General features: G+C 39.5%; 1 protein-coding gene across 2 annotated transcripts in view; it reads right to left on the bottom strand.

The window, feature by feature from the left end:
- INPP5F (inositol polyphosphate-5-phosphatase F) overlaps positions 1-22263 on the bottom strand; it is an 89384-nt gene that overhangs the window by 49824 nt on the left and 17297 nt on the right. The window contains exons 2-3 of one of the 2 annotated variants that reach the window (XM_023730011.1): positions 11954-12034; positions 3773-3844 (exon numbers count right to left, since the gene is read on the bottom strand). In XM_023730011.1, coding sequence (XP_023585779.1) covers positions 3773-3844; positions 11954-12034 — 153 coding nt within the window. The remainder of the gene's footprint in view (positions 1-3772; positions 3845-11953; positions 12035-22263) is intronic. The other variant, XM_004374898.2, reaches the window with a different exon arrangement.

Below are 22263 nucleotides of genomic sequence, written 5' to 3'. Positions count from 1 at the left end.
ATAAACAGAAAAAAGATTGAAGTTGTCAAGGATTTCATTTTACTTGGATCCACAATCAACACCCATGGAAGCAGCAGTCAAGAAATCAAACGACACACTGCACTGGGCAAATCTGCTGCAAAAGATCTCTTTAAAGTGTTGAAAAGCAAGATGTCACTTTAAGGACTAAGGTGCGCCTGACCCCAGCCATGGTGTTTTCAATTGCCTCATATGCATGTGAAAGCTGGACAATGAATAAGGAAGACTGAAGAAGAATTAATACCTTTGAATTATGGTGTTGGCAAAGAATATTGAATATACTATGGACTGAACAGAAAAATGAAAAAATCTGTCTTGGAAGAAGTACAACCAGAATGCTCCTTAGAAACAAGGATAGCGAGACTTTGTCTCACATAATTTGGACGTGTTATCAGGAAGGACCAGTCCCTGGAGAAGGTCATCATGCTTGGTAAAGTAGAGGGTCAGCAAAAAAGAGGAAGACCCTCAATGAGATGGACTGACACCATAGCTACAACAATGGGCTCAAGCATAGCAACAATTTTGAGGATGGTGCAGGACCAGGCAGTGTTTTGTTCTGCTGTACGTAAGGTTGCTATGAGTTAGAACTAACTCCATGGCCCCTAACAACAACACCACAACATAAAAAGGAATGAAGCTCTGACGCATTCTACTACATGAATCTTGAAAACATTGCACTGAGTTAAGGAAGCCAGTCACAAAGGACCACGTATTGTATGATTCCATTTATATGAAGTGTTCAGAATAGGCATATTCATAGAGAAAAGATTTTGTCATTGCAAGGAACTGGGGGAGGGAGAAACAAGCACAGAATTTCTTTTTGACATGATAAAATGGAATTAGATAGTGGCGATGGTTACATAACCTTGTGAATATACTAAAAACCACTAAATTGTACACTTTAAAAGAGTGAATTTCATGGTATGTGTATTATACTCCACCTTTTTTTTTTTAAAGAAAGCTCTTTCTGAAGAACAAAAGAAGAACTTGTTAAGAGTCCTACCTACTAGAGCAGAGTATAAAAAACTAAAAAGTATATTTTCTGCCAAAGACAGAGGTTTTAAGCTAGGGCAGTCTATTAATTCTTGAAACATATGACCAACAGGGCAAGCCAAAACATTGATGAAAAGATGTAGCTGTTTACAGTAATGTTTAACAGAATAATTAAAATTATTACAATAGAAAGAAAAGTAAAATTATGAACCGAACACTGAGAGATTTCCAGGTAAAATCATTCCCTCTAAAACAAAACAAACAAACAAAACCTCACTGGAAATAAGAGGCATCTCCCTTCCTGTAATTACTTTGCCTTGGGTGAATCAAAACACAGCAACGAACAAAAAGTCCAGGACCTCGAGTAGGAAAATGCATGCTGAGTTACAAATATACTTTTTATAGTCTGAATTTTAAGCCAAGAAAAATGTAAAAGTATAACCTCACTATTGTTTAGCAATCCTAGTATCCATTCAAGTATAATTTTGTACATAAAAATTTTTAAAGTGCCAAAGCAAGCTATTGTTAAATTAATTTATATTACCCACCAAGAAAAGAAACTCGGCTCAATTAAAGTTGTCACAGTGAGATCTAGATATATAGTATAACAGAGTTAAAAGATAATCTCATCTAGCCGGGTCTAATGGCATAAAGATACTTTTTCAACTTAATAAATATATTACAATGGAGGAAAATTAAAGTCAATTTTGTAACCCTGGCTCCTCCAGGAAAAGAAAGACAAGGAAACTTCCCCAGCGAGATAAGAAAACTGATAAGGAAGTGATTATGTTGAAAAGAATGACCAGTAGGGCAAGCTAAAACAATAGTCCCGGAAAATATTCAATTACTAGCAATGTACAATAAGTGATTCACTTAAAAGGAGTAAGTAATTGTGGGGTAAAGACTTTCATTCAATTTGGGAAAAAAATGTTTTCCCCCTACTCATCACATCACCTCTATATTTCTAACTACATGGCTATCTATCCTACTGGCATATAGAAAGGATATGCATTTGACCCAACAATGCAGGTTGAGCAATCCTTTATTTTTATTAATCCAAACATACAGGGAATATATAAATACATTCCACTTGTTAAAATAAGTAAATAAATGTTACAGACACAACTGAAGCTCCCTTTGACCACTATCCTCAAACTCATGAATACTCTTTGGATCTAATCCAAACCCCCGCTTTGTGAGTTCTCCCGCATAAGGAGGCCAACGAGATGGAGAACATTTGGTATTCTTGGGATTTGTCCATTTAATTTTACTTGGGAGCTTAAAAATGACTTTTTTTTTTCTTTAGCATACAACCATAACTTATTTTGTAGCCTCTATTTCCACTGCTCAATCTCAGATACCTGGTAGTTAAAAGTATATTACATTGGACTTCCACTGCTCTCAGTGACTAAAGAGCCAATTATTAATTTGCTCACCTTCCAAACACAGTAGCTACTCAGTGTTTCTTGACTGGTCATTCTGCTGCCTACTAAAGTGTCCTAAATATGGGTCTATAGAAAATTGACAATGACTCACAGGGAGAGCATCTAGGGCTAGACGCAGTTTTAATAGGCTCTGTTTCAAAAGTACCAAATGGTGCAATTAGATAATATTCAGCTTAGCTTGTAAAGCTTAGGACTAAGTTTAAATTCCTAATAAAGATCTGCCATAAAATGAAATAATCTACAATAGTTTATAAAAATGTAATCCCTTTTGCATCTATAAAAGATATAAAAGTCTTAGAAAACTGTAAAAGTCTTACTTATAAAGTACTGTTGGGGAAAATGATGTCCTATATAAAAGTACATTTTCCAGATAACTACAGCTTATCCTCCTAAGTTGCTAAAATGTCTTTTTGTGTTTATTGAAAACTTTAATACATTACATACTTTCATATCTATCAAATACCAGTATTGCAAACATAATCAGGATTTTTATTCATGATGCAGGTTTATCACCATGAAGATAAATCACTGCTTTGAGAGGTGACATAAGGATGCTCTCAAAGTTGGAAGTGACTGGCTCCTACATGAAGGGACCCAAGACCGTAAAAAACCGGATAACCAAGTCAATTAAATAAACAATCTTCATTCTCTGCTCTGAATGGCTGATACTGGCCAAATCTAAGTAAGTGAGAGAAATTACTATATTTATCAAGACTATCCTTTCTCAAGGAGCCCTGGTAGCACAGTGGTTAAGAGCTCGGCTGCTAAGCAAAAGGTTGGCAGTTCGAATCCACCAGCCACTCCTTAGAAACCCTATGGGGCAGTTCTACTCTGTCCTATACGGTTGCTACAGATTACTAGATTCAGTAATAATTTTATTATAATTATTTCCAAATGTTCAGTAAGTAAAAAATTCAAAAAGAATATGACAGAGGGAATAAATATAGAAAGTACCTTTACAGGTGACCCACACATAGTCATTCTTACCTTAACAATCCTCCTCTCTTTCCAAGGCTAAAAACCAAAGCTTCTAATATCACTGCCATAGGAATCACTGAGGAAAACAACTGATGCTTAAGAACAAATAGGTTGATGAACAGAAAAAGGAACAATGGGGGAATAGTGTAAGAGGCAAGTTGGCCTGACTCTAAATGTCTCTGCCTGGAAAATATAAAAACCTTTCAAAGATGTACTCAAAAATAAGAAGTATGTTAGTTTAACTACCCTCTGAGAAAACTCAGAACTATGGGTCACACTCATGTGACTACTTCAAGCCCAGTACAATGCTCTGACCAGGAAATTGGAACCAACCGTACTGAGGGGACTGGAGCTCAGGTTAAGGACCAGGGCCAAGCAGGAAATTCTGAAGCATGAAGTGATGGAACAGGCTGTGGGGAACAGAGAAAGGATGGTATGAGTCACTTAGCACCTGGATACCTGGGGAGAGGGTAAAAGGAAGAGGAAGGAAGCAAAAAATAGAGATGAGAAGATGCCAAATAAGAGAATTCTCTCACACCACTGAGCTGCCTGCTTCCAAGATCCAAAACTATTAACAAAACAGGAAAAATAACTATAGTTAAAGAATCTTTTCAGGGTGAACCAGGAACCTAATTACTAAAGAAAATCTTACCTGGAAAATAAGTAATTCTGAGATCCTCAAGAATTACAAAATGAATATATAATGACTGTATTCGAAATACATTTTAGATAATTTACATTTTCGTAGAAATGTTCTGTTACAAATTAATACTGTTGCTTTGAAGGAAGTATTCTAAAAAATTTCAGGACATGAAAAAAAGAATCTATAAGTTACCAAAACATACATGTACTTAAGTTTTTAATTAAGATAAGATCAGAAGTAATGACAACAATCTACACCAAAGAGCTATCTTCTGTTTTAAGTTTTTCAACTGCTTTCTTGAGATATGATTTACATACTGTAAGCCTCACTCATTATAAGTGTAAAACTCAATGATTTTAATAAATTTATAGTTGTACAACCATCATCACAGTCCTTGACTGTTTTTAATAACCTGAGTTGTCAGTCACTAAAACAACCTGCTTATCTCACTATGTAATTGTACACAGGCCATTAAACTTACATTTAAACAGAAGCAAGATCTAGAAGGCTCAGAAATATTCAGAGCTCTGCCGGGCTCTGCCATGCTTCTCTCTGTTTCTCTCTAGTGCCCTTGAGGAGTGGAGTTTTCCAGTGTTTTTTTAGGAAAGTACTAACCCACTGCTGTCAAGTTGATACCAACTCATAGAGACCCTATAGGATAGAGTAAAACTGCCCCATAGAGTTTCCAAGGAGTGGCTGGTAGATTCCAACTGCTGATCTTTTGGTTAGCAGCCATAGCTCTTAACCACTACACCACAAGCATTCTCATTCATCACTAAAATATAAAAAATGGTTTATATTTATGCCATTATTGTCGTATCAAGAAAAAGTTTCCATAAACAGCAGAAGACCAAAATCACACTTTTTAAATCATATGCATAATGCATTTTACCATTTTAATGATCTTCACCACATCAAAAGTGGAAAAAGAGCAGATGGTAAGTACTATTTTAATGAATGAGATCTATTTGAGTGAATTCTGTCTATGGACTATTCAGTACTACAAGTAGGAATTCACTTAATTACTAAACAAAGAGTCTCTTTTGCCAAATCAAGATTCCTGACAATTTTCTCTTCAGACTATTTCTGAATATATCATGGGATAAAGGGCAGACTTTTGCTAACGAATGTCTTTGCTTTTTATATTCAGATACGTCTTAAGCTAACTAAGCTTACCCTCTTCCAAATCTTCAAAACAGATTTAAACTTAAATAGCTTTTGTGATGCATTTAAAATCCCCAGCATAAACCAATCTTTTATGGATTATCTGTGTAAAGATACAGCTATATCCCGGACATTAATCATGCAGAAAATAAATAGAAGAAACACATCAATAATGTGGGGCATTTTCCTCATTCCCCACCCCTCATCTCTCACCCAAAACCACGCATGAACATACATACACATGCACTCACAGGCACACATACACTGGCCCTGTCTAGATTATCTCCACTAATTTTTCAGGCCTCAACTCATACAGCACTTCCTCGGGGATGCCTTCCAGGACTCCCCACCCCCACCCCAGCCTGGTCAGGCCCCTCTGATACACGCCACAGCACCTCAAACTTTTCTTCAGAAGCCTAAGCCTGTAATGATAAAATATCCATCTCTTGCATTCAAGTCTATGCTCCTGGAACCTCAAGCTTTGTTTCCCCTGCAGTCTCCAGTACTGAGCTCAGCACTCCATAAATATTCGTTAAATTAACCAGTATCTGCTGAGTATTTTTGAATAGCCCCTGCTGTGAGCCAGCTCCTTGCCAGACAAGGGGCACAGCAGTGAGCAAAACACACAGCCCCTGTCTTCTTGGAGCTTATCTTCCAGAGGGGAGACAGACATAAGAATAAAACAAAAAATCAACGTGTAAGTACAATTGTGAAAAGAATTTGACTATCATTCTGTACTTCCTCCTGGACACTAGAGCCAATCAAAAACATCGATTTTCATGGAGCCGTACTTTCCTTTTCTTTAATCTATTTGTCAGGAGCCCTGGTAATGCAATGGTTAAAGTGCTTGGCTGCTAACTGAAAGGTCAGGAGTTCGAACCCACCAGCTGCTCCCTGGGAGAAAAGACCTGGCAATCTGCTCCCAGAAAGATTACTCTTGGAAATTTTACAGGACAGTTCTACTCTGTCCTGTAGGGTCGCTATGAGTTGGAATCAACTTGATGGCACACAACAACAAATCTATTTGTCACATTACACGTCCCTCCTACTTCTTGTTTCTCAAACTAATTAAATCCCAAAGCCAGATACACTGCAGTTGTTGGGGACAGACTGCATTCCACTACCTTACGTAAACTCGCCTGAAAGTCCACCTGCCGGTTAATGTCTAGGGAAGAAAGCTTGTGACCCACGGAAAGGCAAACAGTTGTAAAGAGAGATTTGCTAAGCACCAAGGTCAGCAGAAGAATTTTTTGGCAGAGCTTGCTGAAAACAAGGGTGATTATCAGCACAGGATACCACAACCAAAAAATACTTTAAAATTCTCCTATCACATTTGGGAAGTGGGCACGTAGTTTATGAAGTATAACCTTCACTAAATGCCACTAATATTTTCCTCCCACCATGCAGTCTTTTAGTGACATGTTAGTATGACAGTTTCAGCAAACATTAACATTACTGAAAAAAAAAAGTCCAAGTTTCAAACTTGTTCAAAATTGATTCTCTAACATTTAAATGATTCTCTAGTAGAATATCTGACCCCTCAAAGTACCATTAAAACTAAGGAAAATAATAGTCATAACAATAATGCTCACTACCACCAAGAACTGTACTAAGCACTTCACATGAACTTTTGTAAATTTTCACAATAACTGTACTAGGGAGGTATTATCACCTTTGTGTTATAAACAGGCAACTGAGGCTTAGATGAAGCAATCTGATGCAAAACAATGCTTAAGGAAACAATGCATGGCCTCTCAGGAATTGTCCATCTCTGGGGTGAGTACCTAGTCAATGATGTCTGGGAAATGGCCTATCTCAACCTGAAATAAAGGCCAAGAAGAAGGAAAACAGTTGGCAATATTGTTGTCATTGAATGCCGTCAAATCGATTCTGATTCATAGCGACCCTATAGGACGGAGCAGAACTGCCCCATAGGTTTTCCAAGGAGCAGATGGTAGATTTTAACTGCCAGCCTTCTGGTTAGCAGACTGAGCTCTTAACCACTTCACCACCAGGGCTCCAATACTGGACTACTGCAAATTCTCTTTGACGTGCTTTCAATAACCATTGTTGTGGATGTTAGGTTCCTCAGTCCCATGAGCCTGCTACATTCCATGAGCTCAGAGTTCAGTGAGAGGAACAGCAGCACAGTTCACCCACGCCGTTTTTAAACTGTCAGTGACATCTGTTGAAATAGATTTATGTTCCCATCTCATTAGGCAAGAACAAAAATTAATATATTAATATGTATAGAGTAAGTAGGAGTAGGAGGGGAATGGGAGTGAGAAAAGATTTTAAGTACAGCATTTTCTTCCCTCATCTTCTACCAAGAAGATGCTCCTATAGGAAAGTGTATCTGGACTTCTAATGCATACTAGGAACCTAGCTTCCATCCTGGCCAATCTGAGGGTATGGCCACTTACTCAGGGCAAGAGGGCACAGGGAAGGAATGGGGCGAGGCACCCCCAAGGACAGAGAACAAAGAAAGAGAAGAATAAGATGGATGGTTAAAGGGTGCGGAGGTGGGGGATTGAGTGATGCAGAGAGGTGGGTTTGCGGCTAGTTCCCTTCCAGAGTGAGGGAAGAAGAGTGGCAAAGGGGCCCAGAAAAGATTTACCTTTGATTCTTCTCTGCCCTGTTTTTCAACAATCAAACCTTATAAGTGATATAACAAGGGGAGAAAAAGATACAGGAGTTAAGATAGTGAAAAACTGAGGATTTCCCTGTCCTTTCATTTTTTTACATTTTCTTTCCCCAGCCCACTCTATTTCCCACGTCTCCCCATTCTGTTGCTGTTATTTGCTGTCGAGTCGATTCCGACTCATGGCGACCCCACGCGTTACAGAGTAGAGCTGCTCCATAAGGTTTTCTTGGCTGTAATCTTAACGGAAGCAGATCACCAGCACTTTCCTCCCATGTACCTCCAGGTGGCTTCGAACCACCAACTTTTAGGTTAGCCGTTGAGGGCAAAACGTTTGTGCCACTTACAGACCTTCTCCCCCTTCTAATATATCCTATATAACAGGTACCCCCACTGCCTACCAACCACCTGTTGTTGCTCCAAACAAAGGCTAACAATGACCATACCTCCACCACTTCATAAATGACCATATGGTACTGCATCATAAATTCACCAGCCATTAACTTGTATTTGTACACTGCTTGTAGAAGACAACCTCAGGGTTGCCTGCCAAGTCCAAGTCCTACAGCTCTGACTGCCCCCCAACCTGGGGGAGTGGGTTTCTGGAGCATGTCTGAACTTTGTGACCAGGGAAGGCTCATGGCCCAGTGCTGGGCCAATAAGAGCCTCTTTCTAGGAGTCTGAACTAGGTTAGTCTCCAGTGGTTACAGGGAACAGATGTTTGTCAATTTGAGGATGTCATTTAAGAGCAGAAATACTTGGTCTTACATACATAGAAACAGAGAAAGCAAAGAAAAGAGAGGAATAGGAATGAAGTGGACACATAAGGAGTGGTAGTCAGAGACCCCCGGCCTCTATAAAGTAATCTCAGATCATATACAATGTCCCCGGAGCACTGGTGGCACAATGGTTACAAGAGTTCAGTTGCTAACCAAAACTTCGGTAGTTTGAATCCACCAGCCACTCCTTGGAAACCCTATGGGGCAGTTCTACTCTGTCCTATAGGGTCATTGTGAGACGGAACCAACTCAACAGCAACAGGTACAGGTATACAACGTCCCACTTCTTGGTTCTGGTACCTTGGTTCCTTATAAAACTTTTTTTTTGCTTGAGCTAGTAGGTTTGTATTTGCAACCAAAACAGCCCTAGATAAAATAGAAATTTATAATTTAAGAAGTACTTTCAGGTATATCATCTCATTTGACTCACAAAACCCTACAGAAATCAAGAGAGCAGCTATTTTTACTCGTTTTTACTGTTTCTTAAGAAGTTGAGACTCAGAGACATTGTGGTCAACTGTTACACTGGTGGCCGGCCCCATGAACCAACCTCCTGGGATTCACGCCCTTGTAAAGTCCCCTCCCACACTGGCTCTGGCCTGGGCCATGAGACTTCCTTTGGCCAATGAGGTATTAGTAAGCTAAGTGATGCAAGCTGAGGTTGATTAAGTACTTGCACATTGAGGCTTGTCCTTGGCGCCCAGCCACCACCACCCCTCTGAAAAAACGTTCAGGCTATCCAGGTGAGAGGACTCAAGGTGAGTCCCTGTGACATGAGACACCTGGAGAGAGAGGACACATGAAGGAAAACTTAGGCACCCCAGCCCAACTCTCAGCTGAATGCTGCCAAACGAATGACCCCAGCCAACACCACACAAAGCAGAAGAGCCGCTTGGTCAACTCACAGACTCATGATATTATACAGTGGTGTTGTTTTAAGCCATTAACTTCTGGGGCAGCTTAAACCACAGCAATAAATAAATGAAACACACATTGAGTAACTTCCCCTATATTTCAAAGCTAATTCATAGAGCTTGAACCCAGGTCTTCTGATTTCAGTGACTGCTTCACTGCTCCAAGATGTGAACAAACTGAAGAAAAGTAATTCAAAGGTTTCCTAAACATCATTTAAATAACAGAAAATGTATTTTAGTTCAAAAAACTAGCTATGAAACTATCCTCTCAGCATGTAAATAAATTAAAAATATAAGTATGTAACAATGCGGAAAATGTAACTAATGTCATTGATAGTTTGTGTGGAAAATGTCAAATGGGAACCTAACTTGCTCTGTAAACGTTCACCAAGAACACAATAAAACCTTATTTTAATTAAAAAAAAAAAAAAAGTCCACAGGACTGTACAATACAAAGATTGAATCCTAACGTAAACCATGGACTTTAGTTAATACTGATGTATTAATATTGGTTCACCAGTTGTAACAACATACCACACTAATGCAAGATGTTAATGACAGAGGAAACTGCAGGGAATGGGGAGAGGAGAAGGGGTATATGGGTACTCTCTATACTTTCTGCACAATTTGTCCGTAAACCTAAAACTTCTCTAAAAAATAGTGTATTAAAACTAAAAAAGTAAACGTAAAAAAAAAATGACTAAAGAAACTGACCAATGGTTAAAAATATATATATATGTAAATGTGGATCTGTAGGACTAATTATTAATTACTAATAAAATAATTAGCATGGTTGAACGATGTCTACATGCCACTTAGCAACCTTCTCCCCTTCTAAAAAACTACCGAAGGCAGAATGTACAAGAATGTTCATAGCAGTATTATTTGCAATAGCAAAAAACTGGAAACAACTCAATTACCTAATGACAGGAGAAAGGATAAATTATGCTATATTCACACAATGGACTACTATACAATAGCAGAAATAAAGAGCCACAGTTTCATAATCATCATGTATAAACTTCAAAATTAAAACGTTGAGTGAGAAAAACAATTTTACACCCACAGTTTAATATCATTTATCTAAAGTCCCCAAAATACAATCCTTAACAACACATTGTTCAGGGATACAATAAGTAACAAAAACTACAGTGAAAATCAAAGGGAATAATCAACACAAAATTCAAAATGGTAGGCTCTCTTGAAGGGAAGGAAGCAGGATCCACTTGAAGAAAGGTACCCAAAGGGCTCCAGAGACACTGGTCATGTTCTGTTTCTTCATCTGGGTGGTAGATACATGTGTTTGTTTTCAAACTACTTATATAGTATATCTGTGACATTCAGCTTTTTGTTGCTATAAAATACTTCATAATAAAAACTAATTTTTAAAAACCAACCAAAGAATCTAGGGAAGCAAAATGAGATTATCTCCAGCAATATGTGCTTTATAATACACAAAAATCAACCTGGCTCCCAAATGCTCAATGATTTTATTTCAAAAGAATAAAAAGGGCACACTCCAGAGGGTAGATATTCTCCCAATTACACAGCAATAATGACAAAGCCTCCTATAGTTAATAAGTCATATTAAAATTGATACCAAGGGAAGTAAGCTATTTAACCATAGTGCTTAAAAATATTCAATTCAGTCCTTTTTCATTAGCTTTTGGGTACTCAACTTGTTTAACACCTATTATATTTCCCAATAACAAAACTGCCTCCAAGCCCAGGGCACAGGTGCCTATCCTTCCATCTAGGGCCGCCAAAAATGACCTAGACCTTTCTCCCACTTGCCTGCCCCGGAAAAGGCTCCTGGAAAGGACCACACCACATATTAAGAGACCTAGACTCTTCCTGGCCACAGCTGACTATATTAGAGATGGATACCTGACCCAAAGCCAGCCAATCCATGTCTGCCACCTGGCTACCTCTCCATCCTTATTTCTGCTATTCTTTCCCTTGATATCACACTTGGTATCTTTCTTTCATAGTACCTACCACAATTACCAAATAATTATACACTTCTTTTAGTGATCATTCATCAACGTCTGTCTCCCCTAAACTGTAAGTTCCATAAGGATGGGAATGGACCTGTTTTTGCTCACTACTGTGCTCTACCAGCAATTCCTGACACATAGTAGGCATTTAATAAGCATTTTCTTAAACAAAAGAAAGGACTATAATATTATGCCTCCTTTTCTCTAAAGCTTTATTTTTATTTCATTTAACTTAAGTGGAAATATGCCCATTTTAGACAGACCCAAAGTTAAGGAAAAGTAATCAAAGACATAACAGAATCTACATTTATCCATAAAGAGGAAAATTTTATAGAATGCCACATTAAATCCGACAAGTTTAAGGTATTTATAGAAACATACCTGAATGAAGCTGAATTTTCCCAATAACACCTTCTACCAACCCCAAACAAATGGGATTCCAGGCAAGAAGTAGGTCAGTAGCTAAAATAAAAAAAAAAAAAGCAGTCATGAGAAAATATTCATCAGAAAATATATTAAAACAATCATCTTTAGCAGTATATTTAAAAAATGAACAAGGTCCCAATGAAGCAGTATGAGCATCCAGAACTGAATATATTACCATACAGCAACTTATGAAAAAGCATTAAATCCGAGGCCTGAATAAGTCTCCTGATACAAGGACAGTTATGGGGAGAGAACCAAACTTCTGAAACTCTTCCCAGAGAGGAGGCAGTAGTGCAGAGCACTATGGCAGAGGCAAGAAGCTGGCTCATCACAAGAGGGCGTAGGGGATGAGTTACCCAGTCATACAGGCATAGCTGGTCCCAGACCCAAAAATAAGGCCTGACTAAATGCCATACAGATGCCAACTTCCTAGATCACACTCAGGAAAATGCCCACAGTCATACAGGCATAGCTAGTCCCAGACCCAAAAATAAGGCCTGACAAGATGCCATACAGATGCCTGCTTACTAGAGCACACTCAGGAAAATGCCTTTCCTAGAGATGTTTACACCAAGCAAAGACATCCAGAAAGCCACTGTTCTTTTCTGTCACTTCTGGGACAAAAGCAATAGAAACAGCTTCCATTTACTGAGTGCCTTTTATGTGCCAAAAGGTGCCTGGGTGGTGCAAATGCTTTGCTCTAGACTACTAACCAAAAGGTTGGCAGTTCAAATCCACCCAGTGGCACCACAAAAAAAAAGTCCTGGTAATCTGCTTCTGTTAAGATTATAGCCAAGAAAACCCTGTGGAGCACAGTTCTACTCTGAAGTACACGGGGTCACCATGAGTTGGAAATGACTGCATGATAATGTCTGGGTTTTTTTGGTTACTACATGCCAAGCACCTTAACCAAGGTTCCTCATCCGAACCTTGAACACAGACAATGACTGAGGTGACTGCTTTCTCAATTCTCTTAAGAATGGCACGTAACTAGTACCATTCTAGATGCAGAGGAGAGAAACTAATTCAATACTAGAGAGATGTCTGATGAGGACATTAGGTCTTGATTATCTTGTGGAATTCAGGTTGCAAAAGGTTGTTATAGATACTATCATTTCTAATCCTGACATCTCATCTCTGCGCATTAGTACTATGAGTTCCATTTTACAGATGAGGAAATGGAGGCTTAGGCAAGTAACATGGTCAAAATCATACAAGGGATAAGAGGCAGAGTTGTATCCAAAGCCAGGTCTGCATGACTCCATGGCCTGTGCTCTTGATCATCATGCTACAGTGCCTCTTTCAGAAACTATAAATGGAACAAACCAGTAAGACATTTAAATTTTTACATAATATGCACTCTCACTGCAAAAATAACACTGCATAAAACTGGAAGACATGGGAAAAAAATGTTATCACCTCCAACCCCACTACTCAGAAATAACTTATTATTTTGCCACATTTCAAGTTATAGGGGTGTATGTGCGTATATAAAATTGTAATAGTATGAATATGGCATTATATACTGATTTTTTCTTACAGCATTTCATGGGTATTTTCCCACGTCTTTAAAACATTCCTGAAAAACATAATTTCACGGCTGCTTAATTTACCAGTTAAGGAAGCACTTTCTCACTCTTGGGCATTTAAGTGATTTCTAGTTTTTCCCTATTATAAAAAACACTGTGACAAACAGTTAATATTATGCAAATATCTTACTTGCATCCATAAGTAATAGCTTTAGGACAGATTCCTAGGAATGAAATTACTAGGTTAAAATATTAAAAAAATTAAAGTTTCAAATATACCAAGTTAGATATCTTCCAAAAGCATATGAAAAGGCTTGTTGTAAAGTACTTTTGCCAGCATTTTGATTCTTTTTTAATTTTGCCGATTTGATAGCATCCATTGCTTAATGTTTTTTTTTTCATTGCTGGTAAGATTAAACATTTAATTATAAAACTGGCTGTTTATGTTTCTTCTTCTGCTGTGATGTTCTTGTTCATATCCTCTAATAATTTTTCTTTATATTCCTTATTGATTTCTACAGTTTTTCATTTTTATACAAATCTATCATTTTTCAATAACTTTATGCTTTAAACATTGTTCCTTACCCAATATCATTAGATATTTACTAATATTCTTATCTCTTTGGTAATTTTTAAAAATTTAAATCTAACTCCACTGGAGTTCATGTTGGTGTAGACAATAAAGATGCCCTGATTTCTTTCCAAACAGTAATCCAGGATCCAGGTATCAGGCAGGCCAAGTCTCAACACCTGCTAACACAGACATCCCTGCTAAGGAAAGCAGCTCTGGATACCCAGAACCCTGCCCTCAGATAAACAGATGACAGTTGTAAGAGTCTGTCCCTTGAGTACCAAATGAGCTCGAGGAGTTTGGAGGAGGAAGAAGTTAGAGCTAAAGTAGTCAGGGACACTTACATGGAAGCAGGTAAATTCTGAGCACAAGGAAAGCAGTAAGGACAATAAAGTAAAGGAAAGAAAGCACAAGGTTCGTTCTGAGGGGTGACCCATCAGTGGGGAAGCATTAAGTACGTGCCAGGAACCAGGCAGTGTATTAGACTAAGAAGACATAATAATAAAGGAACAAAACAGTTTAGGTAATAGAAGACCAGGTGGTACAGTGGAGATGTGAACTGATAAGACTGGAAAGGTAAACTGAGGCCAGTTATGGTGAGGCTTGAATGCAAGGCTAATGAGTTCACACTTCCTGGAGACCCTGGCAGGCAAGTAATGGTATCAGCAAAGATTACGGCCAGGGATTAAGAGGACAGCATTGGAAGAAGTTGGAAGACGGGAGTAGGCAACCAGTGAGAAGGTTATTGCAAGAGTCCTGGCTGGAATGACATGGAACTAAGTGGGGAGTGGGGTTGGCAGTATATAAAGAATGCACACAGATTAGCCAAGATGTAGAGAAATTAGAACCCTCATCCATTGCTAGAGGGAATGTAAAATGGTTCAGCCATTGCGGAAAACAGTTCGGAAGTTCCTCAAAAAATTAAACCTAGAGTGACCATATGACCCAGCAATTCCACTCTTAGGTGTATACACAAAAGACTTGAAAGCAGGGACTCAAACAGATTCTTGTACACCAATGTTCACTGCAGCATTATTCACAATAGCCAAAAGGTGAAAACAGTCCAAGTGTCCATCATTAGGAATGGATACACAAAATGTGGTATATACATACAATGGAGTATTATTCAGCATAAAGAGAAATGAAGTTCTGATACATACTACAACATAGATGAACCTTGAAAACATTATGCTGAGTTTTGAAATAAGTATGAAATAAGTCAGACACAAAAGGACAAACACTGTATGATCCAATTTATATGAAATATCTAGAATAGGCAAATGCATAGAGACAAATGTTTATCAGTGGCTACCAGGGGCTAGGGGAAGGAGAGAATGGAGAGTTATTGCTTAAGGGGTACTGAGTTTTTATTTAGAGTGATGAAAAATATTTGGAAGTGGATGGTGGTGATGGTTGCACAACATGGTGAATGTAATTAATGTCGCTGAATCATACACTTAAAATGGTTAAAATGGCAATTTTTTTGTATTTTATCGCAATACATTTTTTTAAAAGTCAACTGACCAAAAAAAAAAAAAAAAATGCACAGAGATTAACATGAACCGCCTCAAAGGAAGATATATAAAAGACAAGAGAAGAGTAAATTGAAGATGACACTGAAACATCTATTCTCTCTGGAGAGGGAGAAGATGAGCACGTGACAAAGGAGAGTAAGACAATAAGGCAGAAAGGATGGGTATACAGCAGCAGGGAGACAGGCGAGCGAGAACCTCCTAACTGAATACCCTTTTTGCATCTTTTGCATTTTGAACCATGTGAATGTATCATCCATTTAAGAAAATAAAAATTCAGCTTTAAAAAAAAAAAACAGAAAAATATTTTCAATACAAAGTTTTTAAAAACTATAAAGATGACTAAGTTTTGTAGTCTGATGACTAAAAATAATAATCACTGATAATCTTAGCAGTTCAGAGAGAGAACCAGTTAAGCCCATTAAGACTGAGCTCATGATGGGATATTATTGTTGTTGTTAGGTGATGTGGAGTCGGTTCCGACTCCTAGTGACCCTATCTACAAAAGAATGAAACACTGTCTAGTCCTGTGCCATCCTCACAATCGTGCTATGTTTGAACCCATCATTGCAGCCACTGGGTCAATCCATTTCGCTGAGGGTCTTCTTCTTTCTCGCTGGCCCTCTACTTTACCAAAGCGATAATCAACGGGAAATGTCTAGATGTAAGCAAGAAGAGATACTGAAGGAGGAGAAGCAGATGATGATCAAATCAAAAGTACAGGCATAAAAGTTAGCCTTGGAAAAGGAAGACAATATTTTTTTCTAAGTCTGGAACAAAAGATGAAAGGCTAAATACAGAAATGGAGAAGAGAAGCAGATGAGCGTATCGGACAGCCTTGACTCAGTAAAAATAGGAGTCAAAGACATCTTTGAAGTCTGCAAGAGAAGGACAGAGGGGAACAGAAGGATACTGGAGGCTTGGCAGTGGCTAGGGGAATCCAGGAAGTCTCTTAGTAAACATTCTGTGTGTCTTTAAAAAGTCTGTGTATATTACCCTACTTTGGTGAGCAGTGTCTGGGGGATTAAAGGCTTGTAAGCAGCCATCTAAGATAAGATACTCCACTGGTCCCAACCTGTCTGGAGCAAGGGAGAATGAAGAAAATCAAAGATACAAGGAAAGATTAGTCCAAAGGACTAATGGACCACAACCACCACAGCCTCCACCAGACGGAGTCCAGCACATCTAGATGGTGCCCAGCTACCAAAACCAGCCGCTCTGACAGGGATCACAATAGAGGGTCCCCGACGGAGCCGGAGAAAAATGCAGAACAAAATTCTAACTCACAAAAAGAGACCAGGCTTACTAGTCTGACAGAGACTGGAAAAACACTGAGAGTATGGCCCCCAGACACTCTTAACTCAGTAATGAAGTCACTCCTGAGGGTCACCCTTCAGCCAAAGATTAGACAGGCTCATAAAACAAAATGAGAACAAATGGGCACACCAGCCCAGGGGCAAGGAAGAGAAGTCAGGAAGGGACAGGAAAGCTGGTAATGCGGAACCCAAGGTCAAAAAGGGGAGAGTGTTGACACATCACGGGGTTAACAACCAATGTCACAAAACAATATGTGCATTAATCGTTTAATGAGAAATTAATTTGCTCTGTAAACCTTCATCTGAAGCACAATAAAAATAAATAAAAAGATTTACAGTCTTGGAAACCCCATGGGGCAGAATCGACTTGATGGCAGTGGGTTTTGGTTTAATTGTTCCATTGTTGGCTTACTTGTTTTTCTACCACTACCATCAGTTGCCATTGAGTTGATTCCTACTCCGGGAGAAAAAAGTCCATATATCTTTTTTACTGTGTTTTCAAAGAAAAAAAAATCTATCAGTCCATTAATCAAAAAACCAGTTGCCATCCAGTCAATTCCAACTCACGGAGACCTCATGTGTGTCACAGTAGAACTGTGCTCCATAGGGTTTTCAATGGCTGATTATTTTGGAAGTAGACGGCCAGGCCTTTCTTCTGATGTACCTCTGGGTGGACTTGAACCACCAACCCTTCAGTTAGCAGCTGAGGGTAAACCATGTATACCATCCAAAATCCATTAGAGGGTTATGAAATCAATTTTGTATAATAAGATCAGCATTAACAACAATGAAATAGAACAGAAAATAGAAAATTGCACACTGTAAGGGTAAATCATTTCATGAAATTTTTGTTTCTGGCACTTACATAGATGTATCTGTTCACTAGATCATAATGTAAAAAAGATTTCTTACTATGTATGGCGGAAACATTTGGAAATTATTTAACTTTTGCTTGAGGGTTCATTATACCAACCCTGTGAATTATTTTATTCAATTTCTCTATATACTTGCTAGTTTCTTTCTTTCTTTCTTTCTTTTTTTTTTGACTGCTTGACCTATTAGTTTTTGAGTGAGGGCTATTTAAAAAAATCTCCTCGTGGAAATGAAGACAATCAAAGACACAAGTGAAAGATTAGTCCAAAGGACTAATGGACCACAACTACCACAGCCTCCACCAGACTGAGTCTCACAACTAGATGGTACCCAGCTACCACCACTGACTGCTCTGACAGGCATCATAATAGAGGGTCCTGGACAGAGCTGGAGAAAAATGTAGAACAAAATTCTAACTCAAAGAAAAAGGAAAAAATAAAAGACCAGCCTTACTGGTTTGACAGAGACTGGAAAAACCCTAAGAGTATGGCCCCCGGTCACCCTTTTAGCTCAGTAATGAAGTCACTCCTGAGGTTCACCCTTCAGCCAAATATTAGACAGGCCCATAAAACAAAACAAGACTAAATGGGTACAGCAGCCCAGGGGTAAGGACGAGAAGGCAGGAGGAGATAGAAAAGCTAGTAATGGGGAACCCAAGGTCGAGAAGGGAGAGTGTTGACATATCGTGGGGTTGGCAACCAATGTCACAAAACAATATGTGTGTTAATTGTTTAACGAGAAACTACTTTGCTCTGTAAACCTTCATCTAAAGTACAATTTAAAAAAAAAATGTAACAACTGTATCACAGGAACGCAAGATGTTAATAATAGGAGAAACAAAGTGCAGGAGGGGAGAAGGATATATGGGAACTCTCTGTACTTATGCGCAATTTTTCTGTAAACCTATAACTGCTCTAAAAATTAAAGTGCATTAAAAAAAAAAAAAAAAAAGAATCTCACAGGATGAAGTTCCTAGGCTCCAAGGCAAAGGACCACAGACTCGGGGGACATCTACATCAACCGGCACAACATAGTTCATAAAGACAATATTGTACATCTTACTTTGGTGAGTAGCACCTGGGGTCTTGAAAGCCTGTGAGCGGCCATCCAAGATAAAACTATCGGTCTCTTCCCTCTGGAGCAAAGGAGAGTGAAGAAAACCAAAAACTCAAGGGAGCAATTAGTCCAAAGGGCTAATGGACCACATGAACCACAGCCTACGCGACCCTGAGACCAGAAGAAGCAGACGGTGCCTGGCTACCACTACTAACTGCTCTGACTGGGTCCACAACAAAGGGTCAGAATGGAATAAAAATGTGGAACAAAAAATCAAATTCACAAAAAGACCAGACTTACTAGTCTGTCAGAAAACTGGAGGAACACCTGAGATTATGGCCCTAAGACACCCTTCTGACCTGGGATTCAAGCCATTCCTGGAGACCACCTTCCAGCCAAACAATAGACAAGCCCATAAAATAATAACACCCAAGAGGAATGTGCTCCTTAGAACAATTATACGAGATCAAAATGACAACATCTGCCCAAAAGCAAAGATGAGAAGGCACTGAGTAGAAAATCAGAATAAGAGGAAACAGGGAACCCAGGGCGGAAATGGGGAGAGTGCTGACACACTGTAGTGAATGACACCAAGGCTGTGAAACACTTTTTGCACGAGCTATCGAATGGGAATCTCATTTGCTCTGTAAACTTTCACCTAATGCACAACAAAAATTAAAAATAAACAAATAAATCTCATGCTTTGTGTATTTTTTTCCATTTCTCCTTCTTAATTTTTTTTCTTTTTTTTTTTCTTTTGAGGTTATGTTGTCAGACATATACACATTCAGGATGATTATATCTTCCTGGGGAACTGTCCTATTTATTGGGAATGCAATAAATGCCTTTATTTCAAGTAACGCTCTTTGCCTTAAAGTCTAGTTTGTATAACATCAATATTGTGAAAGAAACATATTAGGCATTCAAAAGGAATAAATGTGAACATTGCTAATCTGATCAGGTTACTTCTACTCTCCACAGCCTTGGGAACAAAGTCCAAATTCCTTGGACAGGCTTGTAAGCCTGCATGGGCTGGCCCTGTCCACCTTCTTCCTGACTCCCCATCCCCCAGCCGCAGCCCCCTGGTCTTCAATCATTCAGAACCACACACAGTGCTTGGCCTGGAATGCTGCTCCCATCCACTTCTGCCTGCTCTTCATTCAAGACTTAGAACAAGCCACTGGTCTTCCCTGCCACATTCCCCACTCCACCCACCCAGAACAGACCAGCTCCCTTCTGTGCCTCCCTTGAACCCTGCACATACTCCTGCACCTGACTGCTGATTTGCCTATCTCCCTAACTGACCAGCAAGCATGTCAAGAAGCTCTTGTTTATGTCCCCACTGCATGATACACAGCAGGCTCCGAAATGCTGAACAGACAGATGAATGAACAACACATAAAGGAGAGGCAGATTGAGATCAGAGAAGAATTTGCATTGAATCAAGTTAGAAGAGTTGGTTCACAGAACTATATAAAGTGGCAAACCTGGTCTGCTTCAGATAAAGACATGAGGCTGGCCGAGGTAAAGTGACTACCCAGCATAACACAGCCTGTTAAAATCAGAACACAATTTCCCACTCTTTCTAACACCCTAAGATTCCCTACCAAATGTTCTCTGGTGTAATACAGTACTCTCATTTCATATTTTGTATGGGGCTTTCCGCTCACCACCATGGTTCCAGCTGCCCAAGCCAGAACCTGAGAGGGACATCCTCACCAGGTCCTAATGCTTCTATCTCCTCAATATCTGGTGAATCTTCACTTCCTCCATCCCTAATTCTGCTATCCTTGTCAGGGGCAAGACCTTCACCACCAAGATCATTAAAAGAGCCGCTTTTTCCCAGCATCTAGCAGGCTCTCCAATACTCACTGACTACACTGAGAACTCTAAGCAGTTTGGTTCTGTTGGCTCTAAGGTTTGAGGCAGGGAGCTGTAAGAATGCGGCTGAAGAACCAAGCCACGAGCAAATCAGGAGGACACCAAAAAGGAAATTCGGGAGCCCTTTCCTCCAGACAGGAGCTCTGGTGGCGCAGTGGTTAAGCACTCAGCTGCTAACCAAAAGGTCGGAGGTTCGAACCTACCAGCCGCTTCGCAAGAGAAAGATGTAGCAGTCTGCTTCCGTAAAGATTACAGCCTTGGAAATCCTATGGACAGTTCTACTCTGTCCTCCAGGGTCTCTATGAGTTGGAATCAACTTGACAGCAATGAGTTTGTTTTCTTTTTGGATTCTGGCACTATAGGTTAAGCTATTTCCTTTAATCCTCCCAACAGTCCTAGGAGGGCTCTCCATGAGTCAGAACTGACTGGAAGGCACACAATGACAACAACGACAACAAGAATCATACATAACGCTTATATAGATAGCACTTCCCATGTGCCAGGCACTATTCTCTCTGCTTGTCACATTCTAACTCATTTAATCCTTAGCACTCCTATGTCATTTACCAGGAGCCCTGGTGGCACAGTGGTTAAGGTGCTTGGCTGCTAATCGAAAGGTCTGCGGTTTGAGCCCAGCAAACACCCTACGAGGGAAAGATGTGGCAGTCTGCTTCCGTAAAGATTTACAGCCTTGGAAACCCATGGGGCAGTTCTACTCTATCCTACAGGGTCACTATGAGTCTGAATGGACTGGATGGAAATGGGTTTCGTTTTTTGGTTTCCTCCAGACAGGGCAGATTGGCATTTGAGATTAAACATTAAGACAGTTGTGTAGAGGGCAGATATGAAAGGGCAGGCCTGAGGCTAGAGATCAAGGTGACAGATAGCTTGGACAGGGTGGCCTGGGGCTGATTCTGGAGTTTGAAGCCAGAGGGAGTCCAGGGACAGCAGTCCAATGTGTAAACTGCCTGCACTTTGACATCTGGAGTCCCAGGTGAAGAACCCAGGCTCTGCTACCGGGCTTTGGCAGTCTCTGAACCCCTCTCAGCTTCGGTTTCCTCATTTGCAAATGAGAATTCATCTAACTTATAGGATTTTTATGAGGATTAAATCAGAGAATGATGTGAAAGTGACTAGCACAATATATGGCACACAGCAAACATTCAATAATTTTAGCTGAAGTTGGGAAACATATGCATTCAAAATTCTAGGTTCCTAACTCTCCATAACCCCACCAGAGATGTTTTTACTTCAAGAATTTGCATGTAGTTTAAAAAAAAAACTTCAGTAAGTCTTTTACTTCGTAAACCTTATGGTAGGGCCATAATTTCTGAAAGCCATCTAAGAGCCAAATCTGTCACCATCGAGTCGATTCCAACTCATAGTGACCCTATAGGACAGAGTAGAACTGTCCCATAGGGTTTCCAAGGAGCGACTGGTGGATTCTAACTGCGACCTTTTGGTTAGCAGCCAAACACTTAACCACTGCACCAGAAGTGCTCTATGA

This window comes from Trichechus manatus, unplaced genomic scaffold (genome assembly GCF_000243295.1).
Source record: "Trichechus manatus latirostris isolate Lorelei unplaced genomic scaffold, TriManLat1.0 scaffold00031, whole genome shotgun sequence".
Classification (NCBI taxonomy): Eukaryota; Metazoa; Chordata; class Mammalia; order Sirenia; family Trichechidae; genus Trichechus; species Trichechus manatus.
The sequence above is the reverse complement of the archived record's forward strand: the minus strand, read 5'-3'. Positions and strand labels throughout refer to the sequence as shown.